General features: G+C 44.4%; 1 protein-coding gene across 2 annotated transcripts in view; it reads right to left on the bottom strand.

Annotated features, from left to right (window-relative positions):
* Positions 1-838: 838 nt before the first annotated feature.
* Positions 839-19370, bottom strand: part of LOC143293729 (zinc finger MYND domain-containing protein 11-like) — a 47661-nt gene continuing 29129 nt past the window's right edge. Inside the window, exons 10-14 of one of the 2 annotated variants that reach the window (XM_076604932.1) lie at positions 18625-18884; positions 16496-16627; positions 14995-15237; positions 9671-9856; positions 839-8944 (exon numbers count right to left, since the gene is read on the bottom strand). In XM_076604932.1, the coding sequence (XP_076461047.1) occupies positions 8822-8944; positions 9671-9856; positions 14995-15237; positions 16496-16627; positions 18625-18884 (944 nt within the window). In that variant the 3' untranslated portion in view covers positions 839-8821. Of the gene's footprint in view, positions 8945-9670; positions 9934-14994; positions 15238-16495; positions 16628-18624; positions 18885-19370 lie in introns of those variants that run through there. The other variant, XM_076604933.1, reaches the window with a different exon arrangement.

Genomic DNA, 19370 nt, shown 5'->3' on the forward strand with positions numbered 1-19370 from the left:
GTGTGTGAGAGACTAAAACCTGACAGGAAACAAAGGATCAGTTGGCTCCACCAAGGTATGCAGCCTGGTCTCTTACTGAGGATAGGCGTTGTACAAGTATCCACATCAATCAATCAAAGTAACTCACCCAGTGCTATCAGTGGGAAATCACAATCGAGCAATGGCACTACTAGCATGTCATTTTAATCCTATCTGACATGAGCACTGACATTATCTACAGCTGTCAAAAAAGAATGTCACTATCACAGACAGAAATATAACTAAAAACAATTAAAAAAAAAAGTATTCCAAAGCTGGTGGCAAAGAAGCTAAAATAACTAAAAAACCAAATTAAAACAACAGTATTCTTAACTTGATGATAATGAAGTGTAAACACAAAAATAAACAAGTGACCATATGTTATTAAAAAATGCAGAATATGACGAAAAACAAATTTACCAAATGGCATGCACACAAAATGAAACTACCAACAACAAAAACCACAAAACGTCAATGGTGCAAAACAACAACAAAAATTATCTAAAGCTGGACTATCAAGTCACAGACATCTATTTAAAAGTAAAAGAGACATTTTATCACCTCCACAAATCATAGACTACAGACTTACTGTGAAAACTTACTGTTTTCCTTCCTTTCCAAATTGCCAGAACACCACCACATGATGAACAGTCACCGGACATGTAAGATTTCTTTCTTGCTGCGTTCATGGACAGCAACTCCCACATTCACTCATATCTAGTGGAGGCCTTTTACATGTATGACTGTTTTTACATCACCATACAGGTAAATATACTGCGTTTCTGAAAATGTGCTTTCTGGGTATGCTCATATTTCCATGACCCATGAACGCTGACATGGATTATAGGATTTTTAATGTGCGTATTTGATCTTTTGCTGGTGCATACACACAAAGGGGAATAAGGCACAAGCAGTCTTCACATATCAATGTGGGAGAATGGGCAAATCTCTTCCCTTGGCCAACCAGGCGCCGGTACCATGATTGAACCCTAGACCCTCAGACTGAAACTGCAATGGTATAACCATTTGGCTATTGGGCCCATTGTGTGAGAGGTTACATCATAGAACATATTGCTTGAATCCTAGCCATCATGAAGGCTGTATCATGGCTCTCACCTCATGACACCACACCATACACTAATGAAAACAACATATATTCAACCACTCTTCAAGGAACAGGCCATTTTATAAGCACTGGTGTTCACAATGCAAAAGCTCCTAACAATTAGCTGCTGGCTGTGCCAAGACCATACAAAAATGTTTCTGAATGTACTGGGGAAATTGTTAAATGCTTAAAACAAGAGAAGTTGGTATGAACATCCTTCTGGTACAATTCCATGTTACTCTGCTGAATGGTTTACTTCTGTGTGTGTGTGTGTGTGTGTGTGTGTGAGAGTGAACTTTGGAAAAAAAGAAAAAGAAAAGAAAAGAAAAAAAACAAAAAAACCACTAGCAAAATGGTAGGAGAAGCTAACATCAAACATCTATGACAAATATCCTATTGGACTGCAAATGAAACCTGCAAAAGCAGATAAAATCTTGAATTTGTCAAAAAACCCCATTCAAACTTTCCAAAAAGTTTGGTAAAAATGATTTCAAACTTCGATGTATAAACTAGTACTTGCTAGAGATAAGTTCTCCACATTTCACATCTTTGCTGAACTTAGCCGCAAAAGCGTTCAGCTTTATTCTGCTCAATAATGCATGAATCTATCTTAATCTGATTTAAATACTGAACCTAGATTGATTGATTGATAGATTCCAGTTTAAAAACATTTATTATACCATCACTCAAAACGTATCAATTTTGCTGTGTGCTCACATACATGTGCACATGTGTGTGTATGCAAGCATTTGTTTTTGTGTGTATCAGTGCATGTACATAGAGGTCAGTACAAAGAATCTGCCGAAGCTCCAACAGATAAAAAATAACACAATAACCTGGAGACTTAGTTGGTTTGCATAGCAACAAAGTACACTAATTCTCCACACAGCCGAAAAGGGACTGCTAGAACAACAGAAGAACCAAACAAGTGTGTTTGACAAACACAACAGCAGTGTGTCACTCAGAGGAGAGGGGGAAACATAAACCATGTCGACATTCACACACCTGTACAACATTCAGATTTGTAAGCCATCTGCAGAGCGCAAAACAAAACCACATTAACCAAATTTTTTGTTCATTGATCTGGGCTTTTTATTGCTCCATTTTATTTACCAAGAGCTTGTTTTTATCAGATACAAGGCAAAACCTTTGTATCTAACAAACTGCTTCAATGAGAAAATTCTTTTATATCTTCTCTTGGCTGATGGGAACTACTTGTGAAGAAAGAATACCCAACATTGTACGCTCCACATGTACGTAGAAAGTATGCATGTTCCAGGGGAGTTAAACAAGGTTGTTTGCCAGGCCACTGATATTTTATCTTTTTACTGGCAAACTGGCCACAAAGTTATATCGTGTTGGAAGACATGGGATGCTGCAGATGATTCTCGGACATTGCTGATTAATGGTTGTTACTTTGTCTCACATGATACTGTTCAGTTATTAACTCACTGAACCATGTGCCGAGCATTGCTCTAGCATCTCATTAAAAATCATCTCATTAATACGGTTTTCACATTCCCACTTATGCATGAACCACAAGCGAAGGGAACTAACCCACAGTATTTCATGATGTGTCCACACATAATGTGGAGGAAAAACAGTATATTTTCTGTTTTTTCTGCATCAATATGGCATGGAATAACCAGGCCTGACTCTTTTACTTTGTGGCAGCTTCACCTCATAATGATATTTCACAATTAAAAAAAAAAATCAGATGCACACCTGCATAAAATAATTACAGAATAACAAGGCAAAAACATTAACAAGAAATGTATATTAAATGACCAACTGGACTGTTTAACATTCCATATCCATGTTTAACATTCTGTCATCAATGTCCAACATTACACAAATATAACAACTTGGGATATAAAAAGGCTTTGAAGAAACATTTCATACTGAAAGCTTGAACTGTTAATTGTTGCCATGTGTGAATCATGTTTGTTAGTACTGGATGGAACAAATTTGTGTTGTTAGGAAATTTAATTCAATGCTCATAGGCTTGGCCTTGTCACATATGATCTGCACTGCCCATGCTGGTCCCTTCTTATTGCTCAACGAATGTGTTATCTTGCCAAATGACAAGTGTGCCCATAGTTTGCTGTCAGCGATTGAACTGCATACTCTGCAGTTCCTCGTCCCACTGTGATCTGTTTATCATTCCTGAAGATGTGGTGTAGTGTATATGGATTTGTCCGTAACGCAGTGACGCCTCCTTGAGTTGCTGATACTGATACTGATATCATTCCTGAAGTCACACAGGTACAAGAGATCAGTTCACCAGGTTTACAATCCGGGACAGTGAGTGCAGAGACTGATGTGTGGCACACTCGCTTTGCCCCTAAGTCTGTCCAGTGAGTTGCCGGCTTCTCTCTTTCAGGAGAGCAACTACCCTTCAGTACCATAACAAAAAGATGTGTCAAGGTTTCAGTTTCAAGGAGGTGTCAAAAGCATGGAGACTGATTCATATGTGCTACACTACATCTACTTGAAAAAACAAAAAGAAATAAAAAGAGCTGATGCCTGACCTGTGTATTGACCAAATGTGCTGGTCAGGCTATGACAATCTCAGGTATGTATAAATCAAGATACACACATTTTGAGAGACTTTCTGTGCACACACAGCACGCAGGAATGTGTGGTAAAATGGTATTTAACTAAACATGACAGTACAAATGTCTATTCTGTTCAAACACAGGCTACGGTTAACTACAGCTAATAAAACCATCCAGGAGAAATTCTGGTTAGAAAGGTCGATACAGAATTGGAAAGAACCTATGCACAAACAAAAATGTGGTTGACTCCATAACTTTCTAAGAACAATACATATATATGCTTATATACTTTTATACTCAGGATGAGCTCAAGATCATGAACTGTAAATGTTATGTGCAAACTGAATGGTAGAGGACTGAATCTTATTTATCAAAGTAGCTAACACAAAGTTTAAAAAGACAAAGAGAAGTCACTGGATTTTGTGCAGGATCTCCAAGTGCACAAGCTCGAGAAATGGAACAGGTTTCTATTTCTTTACTACCTCTTCAAATTCCTTTGAAAAATCTCATGTCTAGACATCTTCACAGGTTGATTTTGATGCCAATTATGTCTGTATATGGGACCAAGAGTGGCTGTATTGACTCATATAAAATGTGAAGTGTATAAAGCCACAGTCAAATTTATTAAAGTGTAAAAGCAAAAGCTGTGCTGTAAGTGATGATAATATTCATTCAAGTACACACATACATAATTGTATCTGCATGTGTGTACATGAGTGTGTGTGTGTGTGTGTGTGTGTGTGTGTGTGTGATTGTTTGCTTCTGTTGATCTGATGCACAAATATTCATCCTTCTAAATGGCTAGTCAAACTGTCCATTGATAGTGTTAACACAAGATCAACACACAAACATACGCAAATGTCTCCATGCATTTTATTTTTTCAATACAGCGATTAACAGAAGATAATGACTGCATTCAGATTTACAATATAAAAACAAACATTATTTCTTTAAAAAAAATACATATATATATCTAGAGCAACAAAAAAGACTGAAATTAAAAGCAAATGGAAAACAGATTTGATGCTGCATATGATAAAACATACCGATTCCTGCTATTGTATTTCATCTCACTAACATGCTGCCATGCATCCTGTCTTCATCTCACATCCAGCACACCATCAACACACTGATATACTGACACACAAGTGAGCTGTGGACTGCTAGCAGATAGCAATAAACTCTGATCGCTAGCATCTCTCTCTCTGTAATTGAATTTGACCGGGTCATTAGATAAGGGATGTCAGTGGCAGCCAATTAATAACTCATGATATCCTACAAGCCACTGACAGGTCAGAAAAACCAGCATGCCCCCCAGCTTCCGTTCTTCCACACCCCCCTCCTCCCCCTCTCTCTCTCGGGAAACAAAGTTTTGAGTTCTGTCCTCTTACATCAATAAATGAAAAAAAAAAGGGCTCAAACTCTGGCCTTTCATGCCCTGCTCTCATGGTGACCTCAGTTTTGATCCCCCTCCTCTTCTGTGATAGGGGTGTCAGGGGGGCTGTGGTTAGAGGGACGTGATGGCGTTCTCCACTATGGGGGAGACGCTCACTCACTCCGGCTCCACAACTAAGCTATTTTTGTCATTAGTAGGGGGCTTTTAGTAAGTGGTGTCCTGGCTTAGTATGTGGTGTCCTAAGTACATTAAATCAGAAAAGGCACTACTGAACACCACTGAAGTGACTCAGTGGTGCTAGGTCTCCTCTGGTGTATGGCCTCCTAGCGACTTAACATCGACAGTTCCCTGTGGACAGATGAACATGGGTGTGGCTGAATTGGCGGGACTTGGAATAAGCGGAGTGGAAGTAATGCCACTAAAACGGTGCAGTTGATTTTGAGTACTGAGTTCTTTCCCCCTCTGTGACGTCAGTCCCATATAAAACAAACTGAAACAACATGTAGAAACAACATCTACAACAAACGTTTGCTATTGTTCAGATATGAAATGGTGATCTCCACTAACTTTGCTGAACTCGGACACTTGACCTTAGCACTCAACAAAGTCACATCAAGTGACTGCCTTGACAGGCCTTCAATGGGCCATCAAGCATGTTAACATTCCAGTGCAATGCCCACACACTGGGCTGTGGAAAATACACATTGTCTTGCATCAACAACTGGCATACTGACCAAATCCCACACCCTTCCCATGAAGAGACATATAGATAATCAAAATATCCAATGGAGAGAGACTGGAGAGATTACACCAAAGTTGTAAAGCAAACAGCAAATGAGATCCAAAATCCACACATGTAGATTTTAACCATGTCAGTGAAAGAATTATGAGAGATGTCTGCTGATGGATGTGCCCTTAGTAATATAGCTCCCACTGTTTGGATTTTATGACATGCAGGAGGCTTGTGACATATTTACCATTCATCTCTATATTCATTTGATCATATCAATCATTTATGTGCAGATTTTTTTTCTTGCTTTTGACACATGATTGAGTACATGAGAAAGAAAAACTGGACTGCATTCAGCATTTACATTTGATTACAAATATAATCATGATTATAACAGTAATAACAAAAAAGACCACAGCTGCGATGAGACTTATAAATAACTTCTACAATGGTAACCTTAAAACAATGATGACACACATAAATAACAAAATCTACAACAGTAACTTTAAAACTAAGAAAAACAACAACAAAAAAACAAAACAAAACAAAACAAACAAACAAACAAACAAAAACACACCCCAAAACCCCACCAAACAATCACACATTAACAATCTCTGATTAATGAGCTACATGCATTGACAGATTTTTTATACCAATGATTCCCCCCAAAGAAAAGAAAATCCTGAAATGTGCGTGAGTGAAGAAAGAACCTGGGGGTGTCACTGTTGCCCTGTTTTTCATCACCACAAGGGGTCAGGACAGAAACACCTCTCAATCCTGACATCAACACATCAGCACAGGCACAACACCATGGTACACTTATAAAACAAAAAAACAAAACAAAAAACAAACATGGTAGGATAAGAAAACCAAGTTTACACAAAAGCTGAAGAATTAGTCATACAATTTGCATCCATACTGTGAGAGTGGTACACATTAAAACAAAGGAAAAAAAAAAGAAATCAAACACAATATCTTGTATTCAAAGCCACAAATAAAACAGTCTAGATGCGGTTTCAACACATCCAGTTCGATCAGAAGACAGTTAGAAAACAGAAAACGTGAACCAGCTGCTGTGGCGAAGTGGTTAATGTCACTGACTGACGACTGGGAGGACACAGCTTCGATTCCCAGCAGAGGTGGGGTTTTTTCAGCCCACTGCCTGCTCCTACCCTGAGTTAAGTGTGCTAAGGGCTTAACTGGAAAGACTGGGATCACAAAGTCGTGTACCACCCACTTCACAGATACGTCTTTAGGTGTACTGTTCAAATTTCCTGACCAAAACTGCAAGTGTATCTCTCAGGCTTGGATGTCGCCGGGATAACATTCGGAAAGGAAGTGTTGAGTACAGCCTTGTCACACAGTCCCAAACCTAAAATGGACCTCCATAGCAACATTGTCCTTCTTCTTCTCCTTCATCATTAAAACAAAAAAACAAACAAAAAGAACAACACCCCCCACACACCCCTCACCTCCGTCCCCCAAAAAGATCACCACCAACAAAAAACAAAAAAAAACCCGTCTCAAATGCTGTGGCCTTTCAAGCCCTGAATGACCTCAGTTCTGATCCCCCTGCACTTTTGAACTTGAGGTCAGCCCTTTCAAGGTCTTCAGTGTCAGTAGCTTAAAGGGGGATTGTTGTTGGAGAAACAAGATGGCGGTCTCCTTGCTGGGAGGATGCTCACTCAGTCTGACTCCGCAACTACGTGAACATTCTTGTCAGTAGGGAGCTTAGTAGAAAGTGTCCTGATTACTTAAATCAGAACAGGCACTACTTTACACCACTGAAGTGACTCAGCAGCAGTGCGGGGTCTCCCTGGTGAGTAGCCTCCAGGCAAACCAACATCAATGCTTCCCTGTGGACTGCCGATGCTGGGACAGCGGCAGACGAACCCTGGAGTTGGGGACTTGGAATGAGGTGTGGGAGTAATGCCACTGAAACGGTGCAGATGATTGGGCAATAAAAAAACAACAAAAAACAAACCCCCAAAAATAGAATGGATGGGATCAGGCTGAACAATAAAGAGAGAGAGAGAGAGAGAGAGAGAAAAGAGTTGTCCACACAGACACTGTCACACACCAGCAGACTGACCAGTCACACAGCAGCTCTCTTCCACACAAGTCCATCCATGCTGTCAACTGTCTGCCAATCAATCAACTTCCCTAATTAAAACCCTCACAAAGAACAGATTTAAACAAACAAAACAACAAAAACAAAGACACACAAATATAAATCATTCATGAGACATCATGAAAAAGCTTGATTTGTACCTGCTGATTATCCTTAAACCACCAGTAATATGTACACAGATCTTGTCATCCACCAGTCTGTCCTCCTGTGATGGCCATGAAAGCTGAAGACAGGGACAGCCCAGACCAAGGACCACAGGCATGATTGTGTCTGTATGATGACGACGATGACCATGTCACAGCCATGACGACGATGATGACCAAGTCACATCCATGACAATGACGATGACGATGACCATGTCACAGCCGTGATGATGATGACAATGACCATGTCATAGCCATGATGATGATGACAATGACCATGTCATAGCCATGACGACGATGACAATGACCATGTCACAGCCATGACGATGAAAATGACAATGTCACAGCCATGATGATGATGATGATGACCATGTCACAGCCATGATGACGATGATGATGACCATGTCACAGCCATGGCGACAGTGATGATGACCATGTCACAGCCATGATGATGACCATGTCACAGCCATGACGACGATGATGATGACCAAGTCACAGCCATGACGACAATGTCGACCGTGTCACAGCCATGACGATGAGGGACAAAATGAACACAGATGACAAGGAAAGGCGATGATGAAGATTGTGGCAGGACAGTGATGGCCATGAAGAACACAGACCGAGTCCAGGCAGACCGCCCATGTAGATGAATAAAGGCAATGGCAACAAGGGATAAAAAAAATAAAAATTAAAAAAAAAAGGGGGGGGAGAAGGGGGCAAGTGGGTGGGCGGGCGTGGGATTAGCGCTTACGGCGACACACCCGCTTGTGCTCTTTGTGCCAGTGCTCCTGCTGACAGCGCACGCTGCAGTACGACGTGTTCCAGCAGCAGTGGTACATCGCTTCCTCCTCGCAGTTGTAACACTGAAAAACCAGCACAGCCACCATCTGAACCACTCCAAATATGCCGTCACTACAGACTAAAGTCTTGCCAGAAAGAAATTTCCTACGTCAGAACGAAAAGCTGAAGTTAAGTGTATATTCTGATGGTATCACACCATCGTTCTCATTTTCTAACTTAAAATCAAAAGTCAAATTTAAGTGTATTTCTTGATGGTATCAAACCATCTTCTTCATTTCTGAACTCAGAATCAAAAGTCAAACTTACTTTATCTATCTGTGGCAATGGTATCCACAGAGAGACCAACACAACCATCATAAAAAAATACCCAGATCTCCACAGTTCTTGGGTTTCTGTTGTTGTTGTTTGTTTGTTTTCTTCTTCTTTTTCTGTGGTGATCAGAGTGGAGAGAGTAAGAAGTAAATAAAACATGACGCACAAAGGAAATTTTCTATCTAAAATTACGTAAAAAAATCAAAATTATGGCATATTGTTTTCAGGAACAAGGGTCAGTCTAGTTTAAAAGTTTAAATAATAACAAACAAACAAACAAAAAAACACACAAAAAAGACACCACTACTAACAACAAACCCCCTCCCCGAAAAAAAAAAAAAAAAAAAAAAAAAAAAAATCAGAAACTCACATCCGGCCTTCTGAGAGAGGAGACAAAAGAAATGATGAGCAGAGCTGGATGAACCCTCACCACACACATACACGCATACACACACACACCAGACAGGCACACTCACCCATTGTTTTTTCTTGGTCTGGGAGATGGCCTCTTTGTGCTTGGTGGCAAGCTTCTTCATTTCCTCCATGTACTGCTCCTTGAACTTCTCCTCCGCTGCCTTGCGGGCCTTCTCGATCTCCCGGGACACGTTGGTCATGGCCCGTGCCACCGCCGCCTGCTTGTCTTCCTCAAAGTCCTTCTTCAGCTGCAACAAGCATGTCTGCATGAAAATACTCTGCTTTCCTACTGCATGAACAGGTCTTCCTCAAAGTCCTTCTTCAGCTGCAACACGCATGTGTGCATAAAGGTACCCTGCTTTCTTATGTGTATAAAGATACTTTGCTTTCTCACTGAAAAAACATGTTTTCCTCAAATGTTTTTCTTCAGCTGCAACACACATGTGTGTATAAAGATACCCTGCTTTCCTATGTGTATAAAGATACTTTGCTTTCTCACTGCATGAACAGGTCTTCCTCAAAAGTTTTTCTTCAGCTGCAACACAAATGCGTGTAAAAAAAATACTTTGCTTTCCCACTGCAAGAATATGTCTTCCTCAAAGTCTTTCTTCAGCTGCAGCATGCATGTGTGTATGTATGTAAATACATTGCTTACCTGCCACAGGTACCATGTAACCCTGTGCTACCTGTCACATGTGGGCAGATGGAGCTCGATAGCCTGGGAAGGCAGTCCATCTAAGACAAGGAAAAGTCTGAAGTAAAACCCATGAAGTGCTAAGGAATGCAGGACAGTCTCGACATGCATTGACCCTGGGTCAATGGCCATGTCCCGACTTTCAGTAGCCGCGCCCCCGTGCCTCTGAGGAAGGTTTTTGAGCCAGAGGCTAGGACAAGGACAGTCTGATATAAAACCTACGACCTGAGGACCTCACTGTCACCGTCCCAGCTTGCTAGGCTATGGCAGATGAACCACGGGTGTAAAGGGTGGGGCCAGTACTGCGCACACTGCACTCCACCTAAAAATTCCATTGCGCAGGCTTGAAGGACATGTCCACGTCCGCGCCACCAACTATTCCAAGTCCTGTAGCGATGGGAAAGGGGCGAAAACGGCAGGTGGAAGATGTCACTGGAAGCCGCAGTTCCAATCCTGCATGCAGGCGGTTCAGGATATTGGTCGCCTGATTGTTGACCCGGAGGTGACAGCATCACTCGGCAGCACCCTGAACGACCAAGCAGCCTTTTCTAGGGACAGCACTGCTTGCTCCACACGGAGAGGGGCCTAGAAAAGGTGGTCCAAACAAATGCTCATCTCCATACCCCCCAGTTGGCTAACCGCGGTCAACGGGCATCTCCAAACGCGGTCGAACAACAATAGAGAAGAAAAGGCCGGCACCTGCCTCACAATTAGGTGCAAAAGGACTAAAGGTAGCATGCTGGAACATCCGAACCATGCGTGACTCTGCAGACAGCAACCACCCAGAAAGGCGTTCCGCTCTAGTCGCACACGAACTTCAGAGACTGAACATTGACATTGCTGCCGTCAGCGAAGTCCGCTTTGCAGGGGAAGGCAGCCTCCAGGAACACGGCGCTGGGTACACCCTCTACTGGTCAGGCAAGCCAGAGACCGAGAGACGCCTTTATGGCGTAGGCTTTATGGTCAGGAGCACCATTGCTTCCAAGCTTGAAAACCTGCCAACAGGACACTCAGACCGAATTATGTCCATGCGCCTCCCACTACGGAACAAACAGCATGCCACTCTGTTCAGCGTGTACGCTCCAACCCTCCAAGCGGACCCCACAGAAAAGGTCAAGTTTTACACTGATCTGCGCAACCTCGTTCAGAACACCCCTGCTGACGACAAGGTCATCATCCTTGGCGACTTCAATGCCAGAGTTGGCCAAGATTCAGAAGCCTGGAAAGGAGTCCTTGGCAAGCATGGCGTTGGTAATTGCAACGACAATGGGCGCCTTCTTCTCGAGTTCTGTGCAGAGCAGCAGTTTACCATCACCAACACCATTTTCGAGCAGAAGGACAGCCTGAAGACAACGTGGATGCATCCTCGGTCCAAACATTGGCACCTCATTGATTACATCCTGATGCGCCAGAGAGACGTATGAGACGTCCTACACACCCGAGTGATGCCCAGCGCGGAGTGTCATACTGACCACCGCCTCGTACGCAGCAAGCTCAGGCTCCACTTCAAGCCCAAACCAAAGAAAGGAGGAGCTCCTAAGAAGAAATTCCAGGTCGGCAACTTTCAGTCAGCTGAAGTGAAAGCTGAATTCCAGGCGAAGCTTCAGGACAAACTTGAAGACCCCAGTTGCCCCACAGACCCCTCTCCAGAAGCACTATGGGCACAGCTGAAATCAGCCATCCTGCAGTCCTCTGAAGAAGTCCTAGGGTTCTCGTCGAAAAAGAACAAGGACTGGTTTGACGAAAACAACCAGGAGATCCAAGAATTGCTGGCGAAGAAGAGATCAGCCCACCAGGCTCACCTTGCACAACCGTCTTGTCCGGTGAAGAAAGCAACCTTCCGGCTCATATGCAGCAACCTCCAGCGCAAGCTTCGTGAGATTCAAAATGGGTGGTGGACCAACCTGGCAGAGAGGGCTCAGCTTTGTGCAGACACTGGTGACTACAGGGGCTTATACGAAGCCTTGAAGGCGGTGTACGGTCCCTCATACCAGGTCCAGAGTCCTTTGCGCAGCGCAGACGGCCAGGCGCTCTTCACAGACAAGATGTCGATTCTGAACAGGTGGTCGGAACACTTCCAGGCCCTCTTCAGCGCCAACCGCACGGTTCAAGACTCGGCAATTCTCCGCATCCCACAACAGTCAGTGAAATTACAACTGGACGAGCTACCAACCCTAGAAGAGACTGTCAAGGCCATTGAACAGCTGAAATGTGGCAAGGCAGCAGGGGTTGACGGAATTCCGCCGGAGGCGTGGAAGAATGGAGGCCCAGCACTACACTCCAAACTCCACAACCTCTTTGTCTGCTGCTGGGAGCAAGGCAAACTACCACAGGACCTCCGTGACGCAGTCATCATCACCCTATATAAAAACAAGGGAGAAAAGTCGGACTGCTCCAACTACAGGGGGATAACTCTGCTCTCCATCGCAGGAAAGATCCTCGCCAGAGTCCTCCTAAATCGGCTGGTGCCTACTATCGCCGAAGAACATCTCCCAGAGAGTCAGTGTGGCTTTAGAGCCAACAGAGGCACCACTGACATGGTCTTCGTTCTCAGACAGCTACAAGAAAAATGTCGGGAACAGAAGGACTGTATGCGACATTCGTCGATCTCACGAAAGCTTTCGACACCGTGAGCAGAAAAGGTCTGTGGGAGATCATGAAACGTCTAGGATGCCCCCCAAAATTCCTCAGCATGGTCATCCAACTACATGAGGAACAGCGTGGACAGGTCAGACACAGCAACAACCTTTCGGAGCCCTTCCCAATTGGAAATGGAGTGAAACAAGGTTGTGTCCTCGCGCCGACCCTCTTCACGATCTTCTTCAGCATGATGCTCCAACAGGCCACTGAAGATCTTGGCGACGACGACGGTATCTTCATCAGATACCGCACTGATGGCAGCCTATTCAACCTGAGGCGGCTACAGGCCCACACCAAGACAGTGGAGCAACTCATCAGAGAGCTTCTGTTTGCCGACGATGCTGCCCTCGTCGCCCATACAGAAGCGGCCCTGCAGCGTATAACGTCCTGCTTCGCAGAGGCTGCGCAGCTCTTCGGCCTAGAAGTCAGTCTGAAAAAGACGGAAGTTCTCCACCAGCCTGCCCCACGGGAAGAATTCCATGCTCCTCACATCAACATCGGTGAGACAGAGCTGAAGTCGGTCCACCAGTTCAGCTACCTAGGCTGCACCATCTCATCTGACGCCAAGATCGACAAGGAGATCGACAACAGACTTGCAAAGGCAAACAGCGCATTCGGCAGGCTGTACAAGAGAGTGTGGAACAACAAACACCTGAAGAAAGACACAAAGATCAGCGTGTATAGAGCTGTTGTACTGCCCACCCTGTTGTATGGCTCCGAAACCTGGGTCACCTACCGGCACCACATACGACTGCTTGATCGCTTTCACCAGCGCTGCCTTCGCACCATCCTCAGCATCCACTGGAGTGACTACATCACAAATGTCGAGGTCCTGGAGCAGGCAAAGACTATCAGCATCGAGGCAGTGCTGCTAAAGACCCAGCTACGTTGGGCAGGGCACGTGTCCAGGATGGAAGACCACCGCCTGCCCAAGATCGCGCTGTATGGCGAACTGTCCACTGGCCACCGTGACAGAGGAGCACCCAAGAAGAGATACAAAGACTCCTTGAAGAAAGCTCTCGGTGCCTGTCACATTGACCATCGCCAGTGGTCCGCAGTAGCCGCTGATCGAGAGACCTGGCGACGCACCATCCACCAAGCTGTCTCCTCCTTCGAAAACAACCGCAGGGCCAGCCTTGAGGACAAACGCAGAAGGAGGAAGAACCACGACGCTGCAGCCGCGAACCCAGACCAGACTTTCCCTTGCAACCGCTGCGGCCGACTCTGCTTTTCCCGCATTGGCCTTGTCAGCCATGAGCGTGCCTGCATCAGACGTGGACAACGCCCTTCCTAGATCTTCGTCAGCGAAGCCAGGCCATGATGCTTTCCTGCTCCACGAACATGTCTTCCTCAATGTCTCTCTTCAGCTACAACACACATGCATGTAAGTAAATACTTTGCTTTCCTACTGCACGAACATGTCTTTCTCAAAATCTTTCTTCAGATGCAACATGCATGTGTGTAAGTATGTAAATACTTTGCTTTCCTTTGGAATGAACATGTCTCCCTCAAAGTCTTTCTTCAGCTGCAAAACGCATGTATGAATAAAGATACTTTGTTTTCCCACTGCATGAACATGTATTCCTCAAAGTCTTTCTTCAGCTACAACACACATGTGTGTATAAAGATACTTTGCTTTCCTACTGCAAGAATGTCTTCAACAAAGTCGTTCTTCAGCTGCAACATGCGTGTGTAAAAGAAAATACTCTGCTTTCCTACTGCATGAACATGTCTCCCTCAAAGTCTTTCTTCAGCTGCAACATGCATGTGTGTATACTTTGCTTTTCTACTGCATGGACATGTCTTCTTCAAAGTCCTTCTTCAGCTGCTACATACACGTGTGTATGTAAATACTTTGCCTCTGACAACATTCACTCCATACCTCTGACACCACTCATTCCCTGTACCTGGCAACACTCATTCCACATGCCTGGCAACACTCACGCCACCACCACTCACTCCATTCCTCTGACAACACTCACTCTATGTGCTGGACACCACTCACTCCATGTACCTGACACCACTCACTCCATCATCTGACATACCACTCACCCTGTCCGTCAGTTCCTTCAGGGACTTGATCTTGTCCTCCTCGTGCTGTTTCTTCAGGTGCTCTGTCAGGTCGGCCGCTGCCTTGTCGAGCCGGGCCTGCACCTCTGCCTCGCTGGTTCTGTGAGGGGGGGATAGGCGGGGCATCTTCTTCACGGGCACCTCCTCCTCTTCATCGTCGTCGTCATCGTCCTTGTCCTCCTGGGTGTCTGACTTCACCGTCTGAGTGCCCACCACGTGCGTTTTCTGCACAGAAGATTGAGGGCTGGTTTCATAAAGGGGGAAAACCAAAGTTTATTTATTCATTTATTTATCTTATCATTAGCATTTTTTTTTCTTTATTTGGGGGGCAGGGGGAGTGGGGGGGGGGTGGGGGTGGGGGTGGGGGTTAAAGGGGGGTGGCACAAAAGATTGAGACTGGTTTCATACGGGGGAAAAACTATTTATTCATTTATTTATGTTTTTTTGTTTCGTTTTTGTTTTAGGAGGGGGGGTTGGGGGGGGGACTAAGGGGGATGGCACAGAAGAATGAGGTTGGTTTCATAAAGGGGAAAAACCAAATTTCATTCATTCATTGAGCTTTTATTTTACTTTTTTGGGGGGAGATGGCACAGAAGATTGAAGCCGGTTTCATAAAGGGGTAAAAAAACCCAACAAAGTTTTATTCATTTATTTACCGTCTTTTTTGGGGGTGTGTGGGGGGTGGGAGGTAAAGGCAATGGCACAGAAGATTAAGGCTGGTTTCATAAGGGAAAAACAAAGTTTATTTATTCATTTATTTATCTTTTTTTTTTTTTTTGATGGGGGAGGGGCGGGCGGGGGTGGGGGTGGGGGTGGGGGGGGTGTTATGATTAATTCATTGCACAATAACCAGTTTCACAGCTGAAGGAATGAGTGTTGTTTTCAAGGTGGGTAAAGTGAAGGTACCACAGCTATGGACCTGAGGGTCTGTTTATCTCACTAGGGGAGTCTGTTATGTATTCAGGTTGCTCAGCTAACACACCTTAGATAATAACAGTATCTAGGGCAGGGGGCAAGGTATGTGTATACACAGAGGGCAGGTACTGAGCCTTTTGAGTGTGTGTGTGTGTGTGTGTGTGTGAGGCGTGGGGGCCTGTGTGTGTGTGTGTGTGTGTGTGTGTGTGTGTGTGTGTGTGTGTGTAATCTTGTGGATACTAATTGTTTAAAGGGTCTATGTGTATGGGAAATACAGTTTTGAGGGTCTACGTCCCAACACTGTTTTAAGGGTCTGTGTGTGCAAACACTTATTATTCTGAGTGTTTGTGTGTGTGTGTGAGTGTGTATGTGTGTGAGAGTGTATGCATGTGTGTGTGTGAGTGTGTATGCATGTGTGTGTGTGTGTGAGTGTGTATGCATGTGTGTGTGTGTGTGTGTGTGTGCACGCACGCGCGCGCACATGAACAGGTGATTTTGAAGGTCTTTGTGTGAGTGCTGAGCTGAGGGCCCGTGCTTATGTTGACATGACAACAGCGTCACCACTGACCGTTTTCATTGTCTGTGAGTGAGTGGACACAGTGACTGGAGCTTTCACCACCACCTTGCTGCTGGAGGCAGGGGGGTGGGTGACCTTGTCCTCACTGGAAGTCACCACGAACGCCTCATCGGCAGGAGCCGCCTGCACACACACATATACAGTGGGTTGCAGCGGTGTAAACTACTGGCATCAAGGATCCGACGCTGCTGCTATCTGATCCACATGGCTTCATCCTAGACTTTTTCCATATTTCACACTTAACAATCACTCTTCCTCTCAACAGTTTTGATTCCCAGTCTTACACAGGTAATTCATCAGCATTATCACTGAAAAGATCAACATCAAGAAATACACTATCTGCAATAGTTTAAATTCAAAACACACCATCAAGAATTACACTATCCATGATAATTTGAACTGAAAACACACCATCATTTTAATTCAATTTCAAGTACTTTCTAACCTTTTAAATTTGTTTATCTATTTATCATTTATTTGTTTATTTATTCTAATAATAATATTTATAAGGCGCAAAATCTTGATGAAGTCAACTCTAAGCGCGCGCACACACACACATCCACACACACACACACACAAACAAAACAAACCCCCCCCCAAAAAAAAACAATGATGATAAATAAGCAAATAAATGTAAACCATGCAGAAACACATTCACACACACACACACACACACATGCATAACAGATATGCAACAAACATGCAGTTTCACAGATATGAAAGCACAATCAAATACACATAAACGTACATGAGCACCAACACACACACATTACCCTGCACCCCTCCCCCCACCCCACCCCATCCTTCATACTCATTTCTAGGCTACATATCACAGCTTCCACAGGACCCCCCCCCCCCCCCCACACACACACACACGCACACTTACTTGTACAAGCACACGCACATACGCCCTATATCCCCCACCCCCACACACATACATACAAATATATATATGCACACCCACACGTTCCAATATTCCGTTGCTTCCACAGTGTAGACATGCACACACACACATACCTCATCCTCTTCACACACACACATGCACACACACATGTGCACAGAGCTCTCCTGACACATGTGTGCACTTACACCCTCGTGCACGCACACACGCACACAAACACACACAGACATACAAATACACACATACACACACGCACAGAGGCTGCCACTGATTGGCCGCAAGAGAGGTGGAAAAAGATCTCTAATGCCAAGAACGTGGCGTCTCAGTGTTGCTCAGTCTACTGTATTTGGAAAAGCTCACGGCGACTCTGTTCCGTTTTGAAAAAATCTGCGCAATGCTGGTGTGGAAATGATGCCGATATTCGCTTGATTTGCAAAGCATCGTGCTCTACCTTTCATGCTAGACTTACGGCCGCTCCCTCTCTCTTCCTTTATTTCTTTGAGGTGATCGATGGTGTGATGGCCTTGTACCTGTTCTTTTTGGTATTCTTTTACTTTTCTGAGGATTTTCGATTTTCCTAGATGCAGGCTGCTCGTTGTTGTTGCGTTACCAGCAAGTCTGTCAGCTCGCTCATTTCCCTTAACACCCGCATGTCCCGGGCAGTATGACCATGTAAGTTTTTTAACCTGAAAGTTGCGCATTGCCTTATGCCACTCTGGGCTTCCCATTCCACTTTCAATTTTCTGTATGAGGTTCATTGAGTCCATTAGAATTATGAGATGAAAATTAATGGTTGAGTACTCTACACTTGTACGTCATATTTATGCTCCAGATATAATGGGCATGGGTACCAGAACAGCTTTATATGATGATTACTGTATATATTTAGCACACACACACACACATTTCAAAACACATGCAAGCACACGCTCCTGAAAGTAAGCAATAATATGTATGACGATTCACACACACACTTCTTCAGTATGTAATGATATGCAAACTGATACTTGTATTATGTTTTTCAAATGCATGCACAGAGAGAGAGAGAGAGAGAGAGAGAGAGAGAGAGAGAGAGAGAGAGAGAGAGAGACAGACAGACAGACAGACAGAGACAGGAAGAGAGAGAGAGAGGAGAGAGAGAGGAAAGAGAGAAAGAGAAAGAGCGAGAGCGAGAGAGAGAGAGAGAGAGAGACAGACAGACCAACAATAAGACATGCACCTTGACGGAGGAGGACTTGCGCTTGCGCTTGGTGTCCACACTAGTGGAGGTGACCTGCCGGGTGTCGACCTCCTCCTCCTCGCCCCCCCACTTCCTTGGGGCCTTCTCTACATCCTCATCCTGCTGCTGCTCCTCCTTCCTCTCCAACTCCTCCTCCTCCTCCTCAAAGCCCTCCTTGGCGCTCAGGTCCTGGAACTCCCGCTCACGCTCCTCCAGCAACTGCTGGTGCACGCTGAGCTCCTTGCACGCCTTGGTGAACCCTGCCACAGGACGCAGCAACAAAGATACCACTCACACAATGGCTGACAATTCTTCTTCGTTTGTGGGCTGCAGCTCCAACATTCAATCATATGTACATGAGTGGGCTTTTAAGTGTGTGAACTGTTTTTAACCCTGCCATGAAGGCAGCCCTACTGCGCTTTCAGGGATGCGCATGCTGAGTTTATTCTTGTTTCATCTTGTCTTATCATTTTGCATGGATGAGGCATGAGAGAGAGGAGGCCAGGTGAGAGACAGAGAGATAGAGACAGAGAGGAGAGAGAGAGAGAGAGAGGTTAAGATTTGTTCATTATATCTGTAACTTTCCTTTTCAGGTAAAGCACCCAAGCTCTTAGATAATAAGGACTAAAACCAAACAAGTGTATGTCATCATCATAATCATTCTTCTTCTTATTATTAATACAAGATAAAAATCATTGTACACAGCTGTAATTTAGCACTTGCTGAACACTGGGAGGGATGGGGTG

Source organism: Babylonia areolata, chromosome 19 (assembly GCF_041734735.1).
Source record: "Babylonia areolata isolate BAREFJ2019XMU chromosome 19, ASM4173473v1, whole genome shotgun sequence".
NCBI classification, from domain to species: Eukaryota; Metazoa; Mollusca; class Gastropoda; order Neogastropoda; family Buccinidae; genus Babylonia; species Babylonia areolata.